This window comes from Cheilinus undulatus, linkage group 8 (assembly GCF_018320785.1).
Source record: "Cheilinus undulatus linkage group 8, ASM1832078v1, whole genome shotgun sequence".
In the NCBI taxonomy this organism is placed as follows: domain Eukaryota; kingdom Metazoa; phylum Chordata; class Actinopteri; order Labriformes; family Labridae; genus Cheilinus; species Cheilinus undulatus.
This window is the reverse complement of record NC_054872.1, coordinates 25,723,206-25,745,851: the sequence shown is the minus strand read 5'-3', so window position 1 is coordinate 25,745,851 and position 22,646 is coordinate 25,723,206. Positions and strand designations below refer to the sequence as shown.

Genomic DNA, 22,646 nt, shown 5'->3' with positions numbered 1-22,646 from the left:
GCAGCATCAAAACAAAGGTGATGATTGATCCTGCACTGACTTGTGAGCACTTTTACTGTTGTCAGCTTATGGCTGCAGTTTAGAGCTATGCTAAGTGACAAGCTAATGCTGTTTTTAGTGCTTCTGTAGGTAAATAACTGTTGGAATCTAATTATCCTTTATGCTTCATAATTTTCATTTTGATGTAAGCAGCAATTATTTGAGTCTCTTATACTTAAATTTTTTTAATTAAATAATTGATGTAAAGTACATAAGTTGTAGTATATAAAATAGTGTTACAAACACACTGATGAGACTGCAGTACTTTTTTTGGCCCAAAATGGTATTAGTTTAAATTTTACATAGACTGAGAGAAATGAATTAAATTAATGTTAGATTACTACATGTTGATTGTTGGTGCCATCTACTGAATTATTCCTGTTAATGCTAACAAGGGCCCCACGCTTTCTTACTGTCATTGACAACAAAGTAGTGTCTTTCACTTCTTTATGATCCTGCAGTCTACAATAGTGCAATACTGTACCATCAACACTGATACACAAGTGTGACAAGTTCAACAGTTTCTTTGACCTATGATCCTACACTAGGCAATGTCCAAGCGAGCAGATGCCTCTAAGTGTGGTGGGGTTGTGGTTGAGTTTGAGTCTGAAGACATCAGGGATGCAAGAGTTAAAAAAGGAATAAGTATACCAGGTAAACCTAAAAAATAATCATGACATTTTCCAATTTGTTTGCAGCACACTCTTTTTAATGTGTGCTTATTCCATCTTCATACTTTTCCTTTAAGGTTCAGCTCTTATCTACCTCAAAGGTCCCAAGTTTCTCATCTATGTCAGTGGAGCTTTGTCAATGTGGGTAAGGATCATTCACTAGAGAAATACATGACACTTGAGAACTTGAATAACGGTAATAAAGGTAAACTATTGCTAACTGTTGACTGAGTCTTGCAAAATAACACGCAATGGTGACTATTTTTTCCCTGACAGGGGGACCGCATGTGGCACTTTGCAATCTCTGTGTTCCTGATTGAGCTGTATGGCCGTAACCTACTGTTGACGGCTGTGTTTGGATTGGTAGTGGCTGGGTCAGTGCTCCTACTCGGGGCTTTGATTGGAGACTGGGTGGATCGTAATCCCAGGAATAAAGGTATGCAGAACAGTTTCACGCCCATTTAAAAATGCAACATGCAATCAATCAAAGAAGAGTGATATAGATTAGTGGATGTGAATCTTGGGCCCAGAAGTCTGCTGGTTTCCTATCCCGACAGGTGATTTATTGCATTCCCTTGGTGTCTGAAGTGTAAATCAGTCCCTGATTTAATAGCAAGACTCAATACTAGCAAGACTCAAGGTGTGAGATACACATCCACTGACTCATATCTGTGAAGGCTGGCATTACTTTTTCGTGAAAATAGAACATATCATCGATGTACTGGGTCTAAAACTGTTCTTCTGTCTCCTATTTCAGTTGCACATGCATCTCTCTTCATTCAGAACATCTCAGTGACAGTATGTAGCGTTGTGCTCATGTTGGTGTTTTTATATAAAAAAAGGATTGAACAGATCTGGGATGGATGGCTTACTGTGAGTAGACACTACATATTTAAATAAATACATTTCATACCTGTTCAGAATACTCACCATGATGATTACACAGACATTATTGCTGCTGTTGTGTCTTCTGCTTTTGTCCCTCTTGTCTCTGCTTCTGAGCTTGTGGCTACTCTGTGCTGTCATAGTAACATGTTGCATCGCAAAACTTACACAAGGTGGTTTGTTATACGGTGGTGATCGTCCTGGCAGATGTGGCAAACCTTGCAAGCACAGCCTTAACCATTGCCATTCAGAGGGACTGGATTGTGGTTATCACAGGCTACAACCGAGGTCACCTTGCTGGTGAGGGGATACCATTTTTTTAATGCACATGCACCAATTGTTGCAAACATTGCTCAAATTTTTGGTAGTGCATGTTTATCACATGCATTGTGGCTGATAAATATTTGGCTTTCAGATAACAGTGTTCACTTTTGGTCTTGTTGAAGGTCCTCCGATGAAAGCTCATTAAACTCTGTATCTCTGATCCTAACAAAAGGAATGAATGCAACCATGAGGCGGATAGATCAGGTGACTAACATCCTGGCCCCACTAGCGGTGGGACAGGTCATGACCCTGGCTTCCAATGTAGTTGGCTGTGGCTTCATCCTGGGCTGGAACCTTGTGTCTCTCATCGTGGAGTTCTTCTTCTTGTCGCGAGTGTATCGCATTGTTCCTGCTCTTTCAATCAAACCGCCCCTCACAGAGGAGGATCAGGCTCAGGTCTATCTACAGAGGATGGAGAGAAGAGGGTCACAAGGTATAGACTGATAGACGTTTTTTGTTCCATAACTTCTCTCTAATGTTATAGTTTATGATTTAAATGTGTTAAAATTGACTTGGAGTCACATAAAAATAAGTTAGCTTTAAGTTTTTTTTTACCACAAAAATTTTCTACTATTGTATGCGATAAATTTTGTAAGGTGATTTGACTCAGTAACATAGCACCCACTGAAATGCTTTTCTCTTATGTCTCCCATACCAGTTACATCAAATGCTTATCTTTGAAAGCTCACTTTAGTATATCAACTCAAATTTGAAGTAAAATACAATATTAAATACACACATTGTGAGAAATGGGACTTTTATGTCAAATATGATACTTAAGAACTGCTTATTTCTTTTTCCAAAAGTCAGATCTTTTATAAATAATTTGTTCACACTCTGAAGACCTTCAGCAACACTAAATTTTCTTGTAGGTTAGTGTGGATGGTCTGTGTCTGACTGATCAGAGGTTTCTAACTTGACATGAAGTAGAAATGATGAAGTACATCAGCTATGGATTTGGGCCTTTAAAATTGATGAACTGATGATGGATGACATTCTTCTCTTTCATCAGAGGGAGATGATGTAGCACAACCTCAACCTCAGACAGATGGTAACTGCAACACAAGCCTGCACTTAAAGGAAATCAAAGACCTGCCACTGTGTTTCCGGAGGTTTCGCTGGCTGGTGAGCACCTGTAAGGATGGCTGGAGGGCCTACTACCGCCAGCCTGTCTTCCTGGCAGGAATGGGTCTGGCTTTTCTGTACACCACAGTACTTGGCTTTGACTGTATCACCACTGGGTATGCCTACACTCAGGGCATTAGTGGCTCCCTCCTTAGTGTTCTGATGGGTATTTCAGCTATCACAGGGCTGATGGGCACTGTGATGTTCACCAGACTGAGGAAGACCTACGGTCTGGTTAACACAGGCATCATCTCGAGCTGCCTTCACCTTGGCTGCTTGCTACTGTGTGTCTGCTCTGTGTTTGCCCCAGGCAGCCCTATGGACCTTAGCTTGCTGATGCCTCCTGTCAGTCCCAACTCCACTACTGAGCTAGGAGGGATGTTGAGTCAAAGGCAGAAACACACATATCCATTGCGGGGAGGCAGTAATCAGCCACTGCTACCAGACCGTTCCTCCATCCACTGGACCAACAACACTCTCCTTTTTGACAACGTGCCCTCTGGTACAGCACCAGAATCCTACATCTCTATCATCCTATTGTTCTTGGGTGTCATCACAGCACGCATTGGTGAGTAGACAAACATCAACGTTAAATGTTTTAAGTCTTTTATGTGATTACAGCGGATAAAAATCCTGTCAAAAGCAAATCCTGCTCTACTCACTGATATGTTTGAACGTCTTAAATACATCATAACCTATGTTGGACGACTTGTAAAAAAGTACAGTGCTGTTTGAGGAGCAGAGTAGATACCAGCTATTGAGACTTTTGACTTGTTTAATAGACATGAGAACTTATAAACTTATTTAAAATGTATGCTTTAGGTCTTTGGTCCTTCGACCTGACAGTGACCCAGCTCCTACAGGAGAACATCTGTGAGTCCGAGAGAGGTGTTGTAAACGGAGTGCAAAGCTCTATGAACTACCTGATGGATCTGCTTCACTTCATCATGGTCATCTCTGCTCCACAGCCCCAGCACTTTGGCATTCTTGTTATCATTTCTGTGTTGTTTATCACCACTGGGCACATCATGTACTTCTTGTATGCACACAAAGCCAAGAGAAAACCCCGCCTCGACACATAAGGAGCAGACATGGTCCACATATCCATCTATAAGATGCTTGAACCAGCACTGACTCTACTCTGCACCTGTGAAATGAATGTCTTCCTCCTGTTCCCACAGCAAACTTATTGCAACACTTCACTTCAGACTTAGCCATTCATTTCAGCACAACACAGCAAGTGCCTGTCCCACCTCAGTTGCTTTCTTCCTGCAGTGCCACATGCCAAAGCAGCAAACAACTCAGGTGAAATAGAGTGGGAGACATGCTCTCCCTTTGTGTACATAAGTTGAGGTGGCTACAATAAATGCAGCAATGGTACCTCAAGGAGAAATGTCATGATCTTACTTACAACAGGACCTAAAGGCATCAGCATAAGCCTTTGCAAAACCCTGACGGATTACTGTAAGACTGTTATCAAACAAACCTGTAAAGTAACGTAGGTTTTTTGAAAGTAAGCCTGTATGAAAGGAGATATTTTTATAACTTTGACTCAGAACTGGTGTTGTTAAGAAAGAAAAAAAACAGTGATACAAACCAGACAAGACTGTACTTGTACAAGTGGCATAGATGTTACTGATCCGTCCACTTGGAAATATTCCAGGATGTCCATGAAGGAACACAAAGGGAACTTGTTGTGAGATTGTTTGATTAATTAAAATCAGAAAAACAGCCGCCCCTTTTAATGGACAGAAGTGAAAGGACTAGGTATGTCCTTCCCCTGGTTTGTTTCTCTGTGGATGAATCAAGCAAACACTTGCCTTTCTTTTGTACATGTATACCTGGCTTATGGATTACAATAACAAAAATATTCAATCAGGCATGTACTTTCAAAGTTAAACTAATTATCTGCTTGTATACTTAGTAAAATAAAATAGTTTCCAAACTTTCTTTCCTTCCAATATTGAGAGTGATAGTAGTTTTATAGAGTATCAAGAGGAAAGCAATCTTCTTTTTGTGACATGTTTGAAATCAGTGATAAGCTACATGTTGATCACTGTTATCAGCAGTGTTTTATTATGCCTTGCTTCTTTCTTTTGTGGTTCAGATGAACTAAACATTATCTTACCTCAACTTCGATCAAGACACTAGTGGGAATATGCCTCGGGACTTACTCTCAGCTAATGTATGTTTTCATATCTCCTTCATGTACAGTGAAAATAACATCAAAGTTGAACCATTTGTTTTTCAAACAGAAACACATCTCAATATATTTGTATAATTTCCCTGTGAAAATTCTGTATTGTATGTTGTCCTTATTTTTCAGACTGATATTTATGATAATAAAGATGACTGAATATGTTCTCTGAGCATGAGTCCTACCTTCAAAACTAAGAGCAAAAAACTGATATGTACTGTGAAATGCAAGACGTTAACTATCTATCTAGTAATTGCTCTTCATGGCCAGTAGAGGGCAGCACCACATTAAATGGTTAGTGGCACACCAGTGTGGAAAATCTTTCTGCATTATTGAATAGGCAATCTACAATCATTATCTTCACACTTTGATCTAATTTGATTTCCACTAAAATGTCAGCACCACGGTTATGATGCCAATCACAGCCTCCCAGATAACAGAACTTAAGAGTGACAAAAACAATGGAGAAACAAGAGGGAAAGCATCAAAAATTGACAAATGTGTAAATCAAGCTGGTAATCAAGATATTCTCATCTGAGTAAGTAACACTAACTTGGGTTAAATTGTGCTAAACTGGGTATTTAGCTAAAGCTATAAAATTAAAGCAACCTGCAATACTACCATCACGCAAGTCGCGGCACTTCAAACATGCTGTGTATACTCCATGTTAATACTAACTGCCAAGGTCTGCTGCCACTATAAATCCATTTCCTTGTGCAACATTTACTTGTCACACAATATAAAGGTTTAATGATTGATTCACAGTCACTAGCAGTGTGTAGTTACCTTGGTAATGAGCATAAGCTATATACCTTCTGTTAAAGGGAGTCGGGAAGCCAGGATGAGCTTTTGCTGGAGTGGGAGGCTGTTTCACTAGTGGCAGTTAATGCAGGAGCTCTGTAGAAAGATGAACATTTATCAGTACAAGTCATCTGTCAGTTAATCTTTGCCCTTCACTGCTTTGCATCAGTCTTGGATTTGTGTAGTGCACCTAGGGAGCATACTAAGCTATTATGAAATTAAAGGAATTAATGAATGTCACACTAATGTTGCAGAAACACTTTTTTTTTTTTTAATAAATGACATTCGTCACGTTCACTGTCTGTTTTTTCAGAATCTACCCACTTCCAAATTACATCTTGAAAACAAAGCTTGATATAACTCAAATTTTGATATAACTCAGATTTTTTTTTTCCTCCCAGCAGTCCTCTCTAGATTGAAGAAAAACTTGCACTTAATTTACATTTACAGTGGCTATTTGACAGATGTACTGAATTCTGGTGACATGACAAAAGACAACCGATCCACAATAAATTACAATGCCTAAAGTAGTACAACCCCAAGTCCAAAAATGTCGGGGCGCTGTGTAAAATGTTAGTAAAAACAATGCAATGATTTGCAAATCTCCTAAGCCTATTTTTTATTCACAACAGAACAGAAACATATTAGATGTAAAAGAATTTCAAATTTTGATTACAGAACAGTTTTCCATTTGATCTCATTCCATTTTTTAAAAGATTTATTATTGGGCTTTAAATGCCTTAAGTTTTACGCCCTAAGCTCTTTATCCCGTGTATTTCTCAACAGACAGGCTAGAAATCATTCTGTTATAATGAACACAATAATTTACTGAGCAATTTTGAAAACATTTCTAATTGCTATTATTATGATTAATTGCAAATTTTATATGAATTGTATAGAAGAGAATGATTACCTTGTCTTGTATTAATAAGAAAAATATAGAGAAGTCAGGAAAGTAGGATTTTTGGCAAATCATTCTAAACAAAAACTGACGTTCAACTTTTGCATGGTGTGTAGAGCTAACATCTTTGCTTCAAAAAATTTGTCAAACTGGTATTTTGACACATTTCACATAAAAGAAATGGCCCCTTCTGCAATGGGAAAATTGCAGTAGGACATATCGCGATTTCATCTAAATTTCAATTCATTGTTCATCCCCAGTAAAAACACAAATATTATTTGTGTGAAATACTACGACATTTAACTGACGTATGAAGCAAAATTGCACCAAATGAGGCATTTAAGAGTCTGAAGGGTTTTCTTGTCGAGTTGAGCCAAATGGTCTGGTTCAATAAAACGAGTCGGATTTCCCTTACCTACGCCAATGCCACATTTTGGCTACACCTCTTATGCGAAAAAGCTTAACCATATGGCAGAAGACGGACTGTGGTACAACCCCGGGAAACCAAAGTTTAAGGACCAAAAGCTGGAAAGAAGTAAGACAACCACTTATCAGAACAGTTGGTATTACATTTGTGCTGTCATAACACTATTTGACTAGCTAACCCTCCCAAAAACAAACAAACAAAAAAACAAGCTAACTGTAGCTTCTTAAGGCATTAGCTAACATTAGCTAGCTAAAACATTCAGCTGGACCTAACGTTAACGTTGCTAGCTCTCTAACCAAAGAACAGCCCACAATGCTTTTTTATTTTCCATAAAATCAGCTTAGAAAAAAGCAAGATATTACTATTTTGTTTAATTAACTGAAACCTTAAATACCCCCCTTGGTGTTGCTGTCAGTTGAACAGTACAAACGGTTTTAACATACCACTGCTAAACTGTTATGATAACCGGAAGTCGTCGAGTTTGTTTCTCCAAGAGGAGTTGACGCAACATTATCGAGGTATAACAATCTGCTAGTGCCTTACCCAATTACAGTAGGTTATTTTAATCCATTCGAGATGTTCATTATTAATTACCTAACCCCGTTAAGCCTATCTAAATCTTATAGGCCTAAGAACAATACAAACTTTGTATTACAAAGGCCTCGAAAACTCACCAAGTTTTCAGGTTAAAAATTGATGGGTCATTTCACAAGAGGGCCGGATAAATTAGGTGGCTAGTTTAGCTTACGCCTTCAACAGTTACAGAGCGACAGTATAATCCATTTAGAGAGGTATCTTTTATCACCTTACCAATATAGGCTAAGTCCAATATTTTTCCAACCATGTCCTAGTATGTAATCTTTATTATCTTGGTTTCATGATTGTAGGAACCAAAAAATGTAAACTCATTTTTTTGCCCATTTTCATTACTCATAAAGAGAGGTTTAGGGGACAGCATATTATTGTTACAGTCCTCCAATGTTCTAGTTAGCCCTGCTTGTCCTTATCATGTAATCCCACAAATTACACTCCTTTGAAAGAAAGCCATCAGAGAAAACATTTCTCTGAGGTGTTACTTTGATTTATACTTGAGAATTTAAGTCAGATTTCCAAAAGAGAAACACTGATACGTTCATATTCTGTATGATAATATTATTGTTTCTTTGTTTGGTGTCTTCTTTTCATGATATTGTGCAGGGGATTACTTTAAAAAGGACAACAAGCTTAACAGTATTTCATCACTTTTTCCTCTTTTGCAGCGCCACAGGCCTACAATAACAGTGTACCTCCAACGGTTGTCATGGTAGTCCCTGGTTAGAAACAGAGCGAGCTCACTAACAAGTCTGACTTTAGGCAGTCTCACTTTGCAATTCATTTACTTGAAAAACTGGGTCAGTGTGGTAGTGCATTAGAGCTAGAGTTGTCCTCCTGGCTTTGTTTTCACTAAGGAGCATTCACAAGGAGCAGGAAAGAAGAAGAGGTTGTTTTTAGATACTCCAGGCCAATGATTTCCTTAGTTTCCTTCCTATAGTTAAATTATATATAATAACATACTGCTAGATTGCAGAAACATATGCACCGCAGTGGTAGGATGTACTGTTAAAATGTCAAAATCAAGATTTTTATCCCAGATTTTTATCCCATCTGTAGTAGTAGTGAATTTATATAATTAAGTCTTGGATGTTGCATATTATGAGAAATGACGAACAAGTCAGAAATGTGTTATTTAGGATATAAACATGATTTTAACACAGCTTTTTAATCAGTTACTTGCAATACAAAGGAATGATGAGTCTCAACCTGACATGAAAGAGAGAACACTACCTAGCGTTGAGATGAGAACCTTTTCTCACTCTGCGATGTGCTTTATCAGCACTTTAGAAAGGCACCACAATTGAATGGCTTTGCAAGGACCCAGTCAAGCATCACAGTGCTGACAGAGGGGAAAAAGATATAATGCTAATAGATTAAGTGTTCATAGAGAGAATTAATGTCCTTGCTTTACCCTGTTCAATACATGTAGGATCACACAGATCCCCCTGGAGCTACACCGAGCAACTAACAAGCTTCATGTTATTAGCAAGTGTCCGACAGAGTGGTGATCCTTATCCAAGTAAAACTGACATTCTGTTCTCAGAAAATACTTGATGAAACCTCAATTGAAGCAAAACTTTGCTTTACTGGTGATTTGCTGCTTCTCTCCCTGCCTTAGGCTTTCCTTGTCAACGTAAGAAGAGCAGGAACATGTGCTGTCCCTGCTTGATGCTTTCCAGGTAGGCTCATGAGAGGACAGGGGGATCCCAGAACAGCTACATCGCTAAACATAAATAACAGCATAAGAGCAAATCTATAGCTGCAAATGAAGAAATATTTATAGCTTCAATCAAATTTCTTGACAAAAAGGTCCTGGTTGAAACTTGTTTTATTGATATTTACCAATATTGTCTGACCACCGGCAAAACAGCCAACCATTTTCAGTTATCAAAAGTAATCAGATGTCAAAATTGTACTTGACTTATTTCATGTCCACCAAAAACAGACTCCCACACAAACTGAAACTAAAAGACTGATATCAGATTTTATTCTGACCCGTTTTCCAAAAAAAGGTAACTAACACAGAAAATATGGCGCCCCATATCACTTGATCTTATTTTGTTTAAATATTTACATGGGTAAGTGTACTTGTAACAAAAATGACTTGTATCCTTTCAGAGAGCAGCTGCTTTAAGACTTTCATTTACTCTATTCATTGTGACCATAAACAGAGCCGTTTACTGCTTGTGCCTGGATGACCTTAAACCTTCTCACACATAATAGATCCCCACCCTAACAAGTGTTTGACCGTTGAGTATAATGTACCCTGCCCAGTTCTGAATGTTGACTCTCTCCTGCTTTCGGGAGATTTTGAAACTTCCTTTTTTGGGGCTGTCTGGCTCACCAGATGTTTCCTGAACACACCGTGTCCCTAACTCTCCCCTCCTCAGCGGTGAAAGGCAGGAGACGAACGGCTGAGGGCGAATGTGTCATTCCCTCTCAGCAAAGCCAGGCGTTGAGGAGTACCTGGAGTCCAGCAGACACAGACTTCTCTGCATGTGTCTTTCTGCAGAGCTGACCGAGGCGTTTGGGGACTGGGATTTGCTTTGGCTGCAGTGACAGAGGACGCAGTAACTCACCTGAGCAGCATAAACACAAACCCACTCTATCTGTAACACTTTTTTCCAGCTTCTCACCTGCTCTTACACCTTTTTAAAGAGTAGTGTGAACTCACTGAGACAGTCTATCGTTGGTGATCCGGAGATGTCGTGGGACTGTGGTCTGAGGTACATGTTCTCTGTGTCCCCTGCACTGCAGCAAGGGAGCATGTGCATCCTGCATGACAAGGAGGACCTGTCCAGACTGGAGATGGTCCAAAGACTAGCCAAGGATGGTTGCCGCTTTCTGCAGAACCAGGGCAAGGGCCCGGAGAGGATGAGTGAGGTGAGATTCACAATGACGCTGCTGTAGAGAATTTTTTAAAATAACTTTTTACAGCTAAGCATTTGTATTACTAAACAGATGGATGCATAATGACATCATTTTTGTGTGAAATCCAGCGCTCTTTAATGGGTTTCTCTGAACAGCTGTTACCTTGTCAATCAAGCTGCTTATCAGATGTTCCTCTTTAGTCAATGCAACCCATACACAATCAGCACACTGTTACCTTAATAATCCGTTTGAAAGCACATAGTTTGCTTTACTCTTGGCTATACTATATTCATTAATTTTGCAATTTAGTGACTATTGTGAGTTTAATTTATATTGCCCTCCCTAAGTGTTTCATTCATCACACCTGTTAAATTCTTGTTTGTTTTTATGGTTTCCTTACATTTTAAAGATATTCTGCATTGACTGAAAATCAATGATGTAAATTAGATTTTGTTAACAAAAACCTTTCCAGCTAGATATACAAAAAATACTGCAGAAAAAAACAAGACATTAGATGTAGTGTGATGTAGTTCTGTTGTTTCTTATTCCAACAGTCGCTCCATATGCATTAAAAATAACTTTAGAAATCCAATGTGTTCATAAGACTCAACAATGACTCGGTCCATCACAGTGAGTCACAGTGAAATTCAACCTAGATTTAGAAAACAGGCCAAAACTGGCAGCATCACCACTACCATCTGTCGTTTTTGACAACTTTTCTTCTTATTTGTGAAAATTTTTTCCATTGTAAAGGAAGGAGGCAGAAATGAAGTTTAAAATAAAGGATATAAAACAGAAAAAGCAGTTGTGACAAATCAGAAATTGAGGACAGAATTGCTGTACTTAAGATATATTACATGGAGGATATGTTAATAGTGAAAGAATTGTGTAAAAGGCTAAATTAAATCATAAAAAGTAGGTTATCAGGACTAAATATTCCCTGCTGCAACATAGCTACAGTAACTGTATGTTCAGTCTAGTCTGCCCCTTTTTTAAAAAGATGACATCATGTGCTACTTGACTGCACTGGAGACGTCTGATTGGCTGACCTCATGGTGGGCTTCTCCCTTCCTGCCAGCTGTATCTGCCTGCTGAACTGAACAACAATGGCAGGAAAAGTTGACGCAAGTGTTCAGACCATCGTGCCAAGACATTGTATGCTTTTAGGGTGGATTCCAGTGCATCAGGTCTCTGACCTTTTCTGCAAACACAAGGGATATCTCTTAATCAAAGTTTTTATTCAGAAAAATGACCTTTCATTTGCACAAAACAACCAATCTGCACATGATCAAATGCTACTGCTAAGAATAAAATAACATCTTAAACCATGCTGTTGTTCAAATAACCTGCAGTATGCAATCTGTAACCAAAAGCTAACAACACATGTGTATGTATGAATGAATAATCCACAGGATAATGGTTGGATTGCTGACTTTATACTTAATACTTCACATTATACAGATACCTCAACATTATGTGAGATTATCAGGTAGTGTTTCCAGATTACAGAATGGTTTTATGGTAATCCAATGGTGCTACAATGCATAACTGCGTCACATGTGACTCATGTAAATGTCAAAGGCCAGACATAAAAGGGCTTAGAAATCTGTTAAATCCTGGCTGGTTAAAACAGGAGTGCTTAATGTGCAGACGACATGACGTTCATGTGAAAAAATGTTCAGATTCTTGTGCAGGGAGATCATGAATGTTATGCAACCTCCTGCTTTTGAATCCAAGCATATTTCTAGGTCTTATCCTTTGGTACTCTGTAGACATTCATTATTAATTTAGCAGTAAGAAATCAAGAGGTTTGAATGTAACTGCTTTAGTTTTTTTGTTTTAATTTTAAAGCATGTCCTTTTCCTTCATCAGTTATTTAGAAGTGCTGTGCATGATCATAGGTTTCATGTGACACGTTCTTACACCTTATGTAACATTATTTCATCAACTCTCCTTTCCTTTGATTGCATGTCCATTCAGCACACAGAGCTGCTGTTCTCAGCCAGCACATGAAACATATGCATGCGGAATATCTAACATATTATGCATAGAATCTTGTTTACAGTATATTTCCAGAAACTTGAGCTAATTACAGTCAGATAATGAAGTGCATCAAAGGGTTCTTTGGAAATTACAACTGATGTATTCCTCAAATTTCTCTCCATCCTGTATGTTTGACACAATTCCATGAGAGCGAATAAGTTCTCCAAATCAGCAGCTTGTCAGGACTGACAGCTTCCAGGTTTCATACCGTGCATGCCAGAGCTGCACTGACAGAAAGAGCTTCTCCAGCCAGCAGAACACATCTGGATCCCTGTGAGAGACTGAATAAGATTCAGTGAGACATGACTTTGTAGAGAAAAGTTGTGTTTACTCCTCTGCTGACTCACTGTGTCCATGTTGGGGGTCTTGAATGTAGCTCTGAGTCAGGGTCACCTCCAGGCCAGTGTAGGTATTGTGTGGCTCGGGCACTTTGTCTCAATACAAGCTTCCACTCTAGTAGCTTGTGTTTTTGTGTGGAAGGACATGATAACCACAAAGCAGGGTTTGCACAGAGAAGGGGCCTGCAGCAGCAGGGGCAGGATCAATAATTCATTGCGAGGAAAGGTTTGTTTGCTGTTTGACCTGGTAGCGGTACACTGAGACACTCTGTTAATTATAGGCAAGGATTCAACCTTCTTGTCTGTCAGACATAATGAGAAAACATTGTCCTTTTATAAAAATAGGAACACACAGTGTACGTCATGTGTTGCATTACCCACCAGTTTCTTTTCCCAACAGTCAGGAAGCTTTCCTTTCTGGGAATTTTCTCACTCTATGCTTTTCCTTAGCCTCTTGGAAGAAATTAGGCTTGAGAACAGTTTCAAATTTGAAGCCCCTTTAAAAGCATAGAGTACTTATAGAAGACATCTTTCATTATTAAAAACTCTGATCTTTTTAATATATTAGGAAATTTCTTTGAATTTCTGACTGTTTATTCTTGACCTGATTTTCTTACCTATAGAGTTGGGAATCACAGAGAAACTCACAATCAGTAGGATACAGTTGAATACATGATGTGACTTCACGCAATCACGTAACAAACTCCTGGCAGGCAGGAATGGCTTCTTACTGCTGTACACTAGAGAAGTTGACTGTCTTGGTGACAATCTGTGTGTCACGGTCAGTTTATATTTATGTTATTTTGAACGAAAGAAAGTTGTTTTTTAGCTGCTGATGAGGAGAAAAGCCTGGGTTGTACCTCTAAGAACTCTATCTGAGAAGAAGTCCAAGAGAATCACAATTTAAATTCATATCTCAGTTTTCAGGTGATGTAAACATGTGCTGTTTTGAAAAAGTCGAGAAATAAAATGCCTGGTGTTAGCCCTACTCAACGCAGTGGTCAATGGTAGCTGCTACTGTCTTTAGCTTTCTTTGCCCTTCAAATCCTATGCACCTATTTCATGACTGAAAGCTATGAATACAGTTTGAGTTTCTGTTTCTGTCATGGTCATAGCCTAAGGCTACATCAACTTTTTAATATATGTTAGTATATTTGCGAATGAGGTACAGGTAAGATAACTGACTGACTTGACTAATGGCATGCAATGTTGGTGCAACATTGAGTAAACTGATTAGAAGAAAATACTTACAAGGAAAAAAAATGCCAGGCTAAATGCTGGGGATGGCTGTTTATAAAAGTGAAGTTTAACGTTTGGCCCATGAGGCTCTGACCAAAAACAACTGACTAAATTTTTATTCCTTTCAAGCTATAGATTGTGTATCACCATTCAGCTGAAATACTTTAAATATGCTTTTTGGTCCTTATCGCCCAGCCCTTGCCAAGCCTAATAATATACATCAAGCAGGTACTGCAAAGGACACGGCAGGAAATATGTGAAATCAGTTTTTCTACATGCTTATAATAAGATCAGGGGTTAACTCCTAAGTAGTCTCTTAAAATATATGTAAATTATTCTCTGGGTCATGAATCACAGCCTTGACTGAACTGTCAGCAAGCATTACCATTAATGGTCCTTTGTGCTGGTTTGTTTATGGATGTGAGTCTAAGACTATCTAATGTTGCAGTTATGCTGAAAATGTGTCTGACTCAGTGATGCACATTGATGTATCTTTGTTCAAGTTACTGTGTGTTTAAATGTGAATAAATGCATATGTGGATCATCTATGTGCTGTGTATATAAAGCATGTTTGTTTGTGTATGCATGTCCACACATTCCAGATTAGTGTTAATGTGCCAGGAAGTCCTGCTTAACTGAAGGTCCTGGATGCTTTCTGCAAAAAGCAATTAGTGCAGAAAAACTGCAGCCACTTCCAGCCTGTCTGCCTGGCTAATTGCATGCACAGAAGCTTGTGTTGCATTGACTGATGGCTGAGGAGTCAGGGGGAGTGAAGAGTGGGGGCTGATGCAGGATGCATGTGCGTGCTCTATACAGTGAACTCCTCATTAAGACCAATATCTCTGATCCAGACCCTCCTTGTCAAGCAGCTCCCAGCAATCTTTACCACAAAGAGTGGCTGCAACAAGCCAATTTGTCTCAAATATAGGGATAAAAATGTTCTCTTTAGATAAATCATTGAATGAACAGGCTGCAGTGACGTACAGAATGATAGCTTTAGAAAACACTTAACATTATTTGGAAAACTAAATAAAATAAGCACCCTTCTGTGCTGTCAAAATAGGGTGCATGTGAGTGTTAATCCTTTTCATGCCATATTTGTTTTTCTTTTACCATTATAATGCAAATCAGAAAAAAAGACAGTTCTTTTATTGTTCAAACTAATAAACAAAATGATTATTGAAATTAGTTTTAAAAAGGTTGGGAAAGAAGCATCTATACCAATGTGTTACACCACATTTTTCTACAAGTCTGTAGGCATCAAGGGACTGAAAAAAAAGAAATTGTTGAAGTATTAAAAGTGGAATTCATTTCCATTCCTACTGGATGTGCATCTTAAGTTGCTTGTGTTTTGCACTTCAAAATGTGCATTATATTTATTTTAAAGGGAGACAGGTCCAGTACCCACACTCTAGTACTATTAAGACATGCTGTTGTAACTCATGCTGAATGTGACTTGGCATTGTCTTGCTGAAATAAGAAGGGATGTCCCTGAGAAAAGACATTGTCTGGATGTACCTCTCAGGATTATTGGTGCCTTCATAGATGTGCAAGTTACCCATGCCATGGACACTGACACACCCCCACACCATTACAGATGCTGGTTTTTGAACTTTGTGCAGATAACATTTGGGGTGGTCCTTTTCCACTTTAACGCAGAGGACTCTGTGACCAGTATTTCCAAAAACTGTTTAAATGTGGACTCATCAGACCACAACACATTTTTCCACTTTAGTTCAGTCCATCTCAGATGAGCTAAGGCTCAGAGAAGTTGGTCTCCCCTCTGAAAATTGTTGATATGGCTCTTGCTTTGCATGGCAGAGTCTAAACCTAAATTTGTAGATCTAGCAACATACTGTGTCAACAGTCAGTGGTATTCTGAAGTGTTCCTGAACCCAGGTTGTAAAATTCATCACATAAAAATGCCAGATTTTGATGCTGTGCCTTCTAAGGATCAAAGATCACATGCATTTAATGTTGGTTTTTGGCCTCGCCAATCACATGCAGGGATTTCTTGAGGTTTTTTGGCTCTTTCGATGATATGATACCAACTGTTGATGGTGAGATCTTTAAATACCTTGCAATTGCATGTGGAGGAACGTTGTTCATCAACTGTGCAGTCTTTCACAAAGTGGAGAACCTCTTGGATTTTATGAGCGCTCCTGTGAATATTTTTTAAAAATCAATCTGTTTGAGCATTAAATGTCTTGTCTTTGTGCTGTATTCAGCTAAATATAGGTTGAAATGGATTTCAAATCAATATTTTTTTTATTCATGTTTTACACAAATTCATAACTTTGTGAAGTCAAGTTTTTACTAAATGCTCTAATTCAAAGGTGACCCTGAAGCCCAAACCAATTAATGAAATTAAAACACACAGTAAACAACTGAAAATGCAATACATTAATCCTTTACTAACTATAGACATCCACAGTATGAACTCAGTAACTCAGTCTGTAGAGGATTTGGGTGGCCTGTTCAACTTTCGGTATATACCAGGGCTTCCTGGGAAGAAGATTTTACCCCAACTTTTTTGGCTGGGGTAAAATCTGCCCCCTCACAATAAGTCTAATATGACGGAACCATTCCCTTGTCCCCCTTAACATGTACAGCAACCAAAATTTTGCCACGCCTTTACATAGCTAATAATGTTTTCACTCTGTTTTGACTGACTACCTTGTGGTCAGAGGTAAGTATGGTGGACTCATCATCCCATCTCTAGTAGAAGTACATAAAAAGTGTACACTTATGTAAAAAAAACTGGCAAAATGCAGACCTTAAGGAGATGTAATTGGCCCATCAAACTGTTTTTATAAAGAAAACACCCAATGGGCTGCTGCCCCTGGTCTACTGGCCGGTGCTTAGCGGGGAAAAGTAAATAAATGAATAGACAAATAAAATATAGATAAAATGCCCTAAAGTGTGTCGGCCCACCAGGAAAGTGCCCTGTATGCCAGATTGCCAGTCCACTCCCAGTACAGACCAAGTATGGAACTGTGACTGTTTGCAGTTCACTTACATAGCTCTGCTTAAGTGCCCGTGAGCCGGGTACTGAACCCCTGACCGCTTGAGGCACCAGTCCCTGTGCAAGCCAGTGTGTATTCATAACAACAGCATAACATTCGATTTCTTTTGGGATGAGGAAATCTAATTGCAAGAAAATTTAAACCATACTTAAACTAATATTTACCTATAATAAACATTTTATTGACAAAAAAATGAACAGTAAGAAAGAATTTTGAGTAAAAAACATTTGAATTGCTTCTCTGTTTTGCTGCTCTGCAATAGATCAGTTTTAATCAATGCATCAGAGGAGTTTTTATTAGCTTAGTGAAGACTTGAGGATTAGAATAGAAGACTACGCACTGAGCTTACATTAATAACACTCAGATGTGGTGATGTTGTGCACCTGATTAAAAGAAACAGAAAGTTAAACAAGTTGGACAAAGTCTTCTTTTATCATTCAAAACAAGTCCCAAATCACATGGGCAAGGACCAACCATGTGATTTGAAGTTCTAACTTAGTTCAGAGCTACTGAACCATTGTTGTTGTGCAGAGTTGAACCTTAATACGACAACATGAGAATAGACCATCCCCAGACACCACCCATAATTTAATAGGCCCTACATAGAAATCAGTAATTAAAATTCGTAGGAGTCTTTTATGTTAATCCCTGAATGGGCTCCACCGATAAGGACTGAATAATGATATATGGAAATTCTCCTTCATTTACAGTTCAGCCTTTGGACAGCGTATTATGATGGAAATCAGTGGTGATTTGTGAGTGAGAGGGAGAGAATTCAGGGGAATCTCCTTGGTGATAACATGCTCCCTCCTCCCCCATCCCTTCCTCTTTTTTCTTTCTGTCCAGCCACAGAGTGACGAGGCAGTCCGTGTGTGTGTTAGGGAGAGGGGCCACGACGTGCTGGTCCTCCAGAGAGTGTCGTCACAGCAGCCAGCCCCCTCTGCATCTGCGAGGGGAGGGGGGAGAGAGGAGACGAGGAATGGGAGGTAAGCCTATCTACTCCGCCTCCTTCATAGATTCTCTCTCTCTCTCTCTCTCTCTCTCTCTCTCTCTCTCTCTCTCTCTCTCTCTCTCTCTCTGAGCACTCTCCGTCTCATCATTCTCCCTCTTCATCTCTGTGGATCACACACTCAATCAGGCATGCTTGCATCACAACTCCCTGCTCATAAATGACTACATTAAACACACAGAAGTGATCAGTATGGGACTGTGAGGCTGCAGGCTGCATCCCATTCACAAGCTTTATCTGCTGGGAGCAAACAGGGGGGATCCTCAGTGTGCCTAAAGGACTGACAGCAGTGGACTCCGGGCTATGACAGCTGCAGGTGGACCGATGGATAGGTGAAGGGGGCATGCAGCTGTAACCACGGCAACGTTGCCCTGTGTATAAAGGCACAGGGACTCTCAGAAAAGGATGGGATCTCGGCCACAGCCTCCAAACCTGCGGCAAGAAGAGGGCAGGCTGGTACATGCCGCCCTGGTGGAGCAGGAGGACGATGAAGACGATGAGGAGGGATCAGAGGAGAGCAGCAGTGACAGTACGAGTCGGGCAGAACCACTGACCATGCCAACCTTTGACGTCCCCTACTTTCGTTACATAGATGATGAGGGGACAGAAGGAGAGGAGGAATGGAGCAGCAGCCGCTCTTTATCCTCGATTGATGAGGACTCGTCCACTGACTCTGCTGTGTCTGACAGGTATGTGGTGGTATCAGGGACCCCGGAGAAGATCCTGGAGCACCTGCTGAATGACCTGACACTGGACGAGGAGCAGGGGACGACACAGGGCAAAGAGTCAGGTCAGTGCACACACCTTTTACTTTAAAAATACAGACCAATATCCTTACTAAAAGCTATTCTTCAGCATTTGCAAGAGCAGAAAATAAAATGTAGGAGAATATTTACTCATTGGTTGGTGATTGCACAACTTTCTAACTTCATTTTTGTAAAGATGGTGTTCTGTTGCTGGTGAGCAGACGTTTCTGTATGCTTGTGAAATATAGATGACAAGAGAAAGCGAGAAACAACTCCCATTACTTTCATTTTTACTCTCTCCCTACCCGTCGATCTCTCAGAGGAGCTGGGACATTAGCTCCCTCTGGGCAACATTACCGAGCTAATCATGTGATATCATTCCCAGAATGCCACTAAGTTGGAGCCTGTTCATTTAAAAGCTTTTGACAGAGATAAACGCTGTTCATATCTTATGAGCAGTGTTGTAGCAGACTGTATGACACGCAGTCCAGCCGCCCAGCAACGACAAATCAACACATTTCCTTTTATCCCAGCAGGTACATGATAATGTGACACTGTTGCCAAGGCAGAGGAGACTCCGTGATTGAGCTGGAAGGATTGTTCAATGGGAGATGATAAAAGAGAGCAGTGGTATAGTCAAACAAACAGAGGAGGAACACAAGAGAGGAAGAATTTCCTTTCCTTGTTCAGGGGAGAAAGGAGAAATGGGAAATGCTAATTTCCTTGGAGACAGAGGTGGTCACACATGATCTCTCATCGGGATAGAGGCAGGCTTACCCCCATACCAGGAATCGTTACTCATTTTGATGAGGGAGTGAATGAAATTGATCTAAATGTCCTCTCAGGAGATATGCCTTATATGTAAAATGGTGCATTTTACATGCACAGAAGAGATGTTTGATGTTGAATTGCTTTTTTTATTAGAAAAATTGAGTTTTAATATTGATGTGAATTGAAACATGAAAATAATTTCTTCAGAGCATTCCTGCCAAACTAATCAGTGCTGGATCTTTTAGCTTATTTTCAGTGTGTTTAGTTTGGTGGTGGACGGCTCCTCTCTCTTCGCTGCATGACAGAAAGATATAGAAGCTCTTTCATACCATCAGCAATAAGACTATATAATTTTACCATAAACAGATGAGACTCCAGACAAATGAATTTCCCTTCGGGGATAAATAAAGTTATTGTATTGTATTTTATTGTATTGTATTGTATTGTGGTTTGCAAATCATTCACCATTAGCTCACCTCACAATTAGTGCATTGAAATGAACCTCTGCTGGGAGCTGAAGGCCTTAGCATGATGATGAGTGATACTCAGGGTCAAAGAGCCACAGACCTGCAGAGAAGGACTGACCTGAGTCCTGAGTAGCAATTGATCTACACTCAGTGATGCTTAATAGTCTGACTCCTGCTGGCCTTGCTGCTTCTCTCTGTGTGAGTACAGAACCTCTCATGCTCTGGTGCTGCTGCTCATCGTGTCCTTGGAGGTTGAGCTCAGCAGAATCACAAGAGCATGAGATCCTTGATTTCATCAAAAAAGAGATTTATATGAACATGGACCAATCTGCTGTGTCGGGTCTTTCACTCATGAGAGAGATTGTGCAGCAACATGATGGATGATTGCAGCAGATTTTTGCTGTTGGGTTTATGAGTTACATACAGCACACTAGAAAAGCTAGTTTTATCATTTGCTTCCTTTTAAACTGAATACACAACATTAAGAATGCAGTGGAGCTCTCTGAGTTTCTGCAAGAGATGGCACTTTTCTGGAAGCACCACAGGCGTGTTAGAGGGAAAGTAGAATCTGAACCACTGCAATCGACCAAACTGTATAGAGATCTCTGACATGCTGCTTCTCTTTCCTTGTGTGGGCATTGTGGGTAGGATTTACAAGTGTTTGAGTTGCCTGCTCTGAGTGCAGTCATTCAGTTTTGCTCTATACAGACTCCCACTGTATTCTGTCTGCCCTGGAAAACCTGCAGTGAACCATTTGTGTTTTTCTCTTGATATACAGTGAGGCGTTGATGCTTATTTTAATGTGTCAGATCATGGTGTTAAATCAGCAGATATCATTCTTAATTTCTAAACCCATACTATCATGTTGATTTAAGGTTTCTGCACCAAGAGGTCGGCTCTTGATAGTTGCTGAGCCAATAAGTGACACATTAACATTCTGTTTTCAAAGGTTACATTGATTACTTTTACGACTTCTTATTGAAATGCAAAAAGGATTGGCAGGTTGACTGACAGGATGATTGCTTCACAGTAGATTGATGAGCTAGATCGATGAATCCATTTTGCATTTCCTCTAAAAGGAAACTGAGTAGATTTTTGAGTGCCTGACAGTATTCATACATTCACTTCTCTGTAGAAATGCTCTGAAAATATTTTAGCTTTTTTGATAATGATGCTAACATTTACTTGCACAAACACTCTGGCTATTTCATTTCTTACAGCTACCCCCTGTGTCAATATTGCACTATTGCAATCATTGTTAAATCATCTGACACAAAACATAAAGGGGATCCACGCTAAGCACCCCAAAACAAGCTAAGCAAGTGTCAGCCTGATTTAGTTCAGCTCACAGACTCTTCTGTCATCCATTAAGAACTGAAGGCACTTTTTCTGTTTTTAAATGCTTTTAATTGTCTTAACTTAAATTACAAATAACAAAGAAGCCTTTATGGGTAACGCTGACTGCTAATAGACTACTGAATGCTACCTATTGAGGTAGCATGGCGGCGGCGCGTACTGACGCAGCGACCTGGCGCTCCATCACTAGCAGCAAAACAAAGCCCTACATTTACACCAGAACTGACATTCTGTGTATAAGAGACTGCTTCTTTGACTACTGCAAAGGAAGTGTGTCTGCAGAGTTTGCATCTTTCCCGATGGAGATTATCCGGAGAACGGGATTTTGGAGACTGAAAGGAGGAGGATGCAAAAGCATCATGACACCTACAGCCAGGTGGGGAGGAGGCAGATACGGCATTGTGCGAGAAGGCAAAAGCTGGGCAATGAGTCGGGCTGCAGGCTAGGCTAAGAGTGACCCCACACTCTACTCAAAGCACTTTTACACTGCAGGTTACACCTATCCATTGACACCCTTTCACTCCATTCACTCCACATTCACACACTGACTGCAGAGGTTACTATGGAGAAGTGGACATCAGTGTTAGCTAATCCCATTCAAGACACCCCATACCCATTTACACACCAACGATGAAGCAGTGGGAGGACACATCAACACATTAACATGTGATTGCAGGAGCTGAGGATCGCACCCACAGCTTTCTGATTGTGAGATAACTGGCCCTACCTACTGACCCACAGTCGCTCCAAAGGGAGCTTTCAGCGATCTTCAACTCGTTGTAACTGCTACTAAAATGTTCACCATAAAACCTTACT

The 22,646-nt window shown here is 39.9% G+C and overlaps 2 protein-coding genes and 1 long non-coding RNA gene across 4 annotated transcripts in view; 2 read left to right on the top strand and 1 right to left on the bottom strand.

The window, feature by feature from the left end:
• The first annotated feature begins 590 nt into the window (after nt 1-590).
• si:ch211-254p10.2 (solute carrier family 40 member 1) lies at nt 591-4,126 on the top strand. The gene is made up of 8 exons (XM_041793321.1): nt 591-693; nt 788-855; nt 987-1,146; nt 1,468-1,583; nt 1,769-1,895; nt 2,092-2,352; nt 2,932-3,612; nt 3,867-4,126. The coding sequence occupies exons 1-8, from the start codon at nt 591-593 to the stop codon at nt 4,124-4,126; spliced, it is 1,776 nt and encodes a 591-aa protein (XP_041649255.1).
• A 1,912-nt stretch (nt 4,127-6,038) lies between these two features.
• Nucleotides 6,039-7,874, bottom strand: LOC121513520. The gene is made up of 3 exons (XR_005992215.1): nt 7,814-7,874; nt 7,359-7,468; nt 6,039-6,138 (listed from the first exon to the last, which is right to left on the bottom strand). It is a non-coding gene; the product is annotated as an uncharacterized LOC121513520 (long non-coding RNA).
• Nucleotides 7,349-22,646, top strand: part of LOC121513519 (rap guanine nucleotide exchange factor 5-like) — a 38,539-nt gene continuing 23,241 nt past the window's right edge. The window contains exons 1-4 of one of the 2 annotated variants that reach the window (XM_041793319.1): nt 7,349-7,478; nt 10,722-10,847; nt 18,328-18,467; nt 19,180-19,280. In XM_041793319.1, coding sequence (XP_041649253.1) covers nt 7,392-7,478; nt 10,722-10,847; nt 18,328-18,467; nt 19,180-19,280 — 454 coding nt within the window. In that variant the 5' untranslated portion in view covers nt 7,349-7,391. Of the gene's footprint in view, nt 7,479-9,624; nt 9,644-10,721; nt 10,848-18,327; nt 18,468-19,179; nt 19,281-22,646 lie in introns of those variants that run through there. The other variant, XM_041793320.1, reaches the window with a different exon arrangement.

What these genes read in the sequence shown, in the direction of transcription:
- si:ch211-254p10.2 (XM_041793321.1), top strand. Translation starts at nt 591, where the DNA reads ATGTCCAAGCGAGCAGATGCCTCTAAGTGTGGTGGGGTTGTGGTTGAG. An exon ending in GGAGAGAAGAGGGTCACAAG is followed by an intron (nt 2,353 to 2,931) that starts GTATAGACTGAT and finishes CTCTTTCATCAG; the next exon opens with AGGGAGATGATGTAGCACAA. An exon ending in TGTCATCACAGCACGCATTG is followed by an intron (nt 3,613 to 3,866) that starts GTGAGTAGACAA and finishes TGTATGCTTTAG; the next exon opens with GTCTTTGGTCCTTCGACCTG.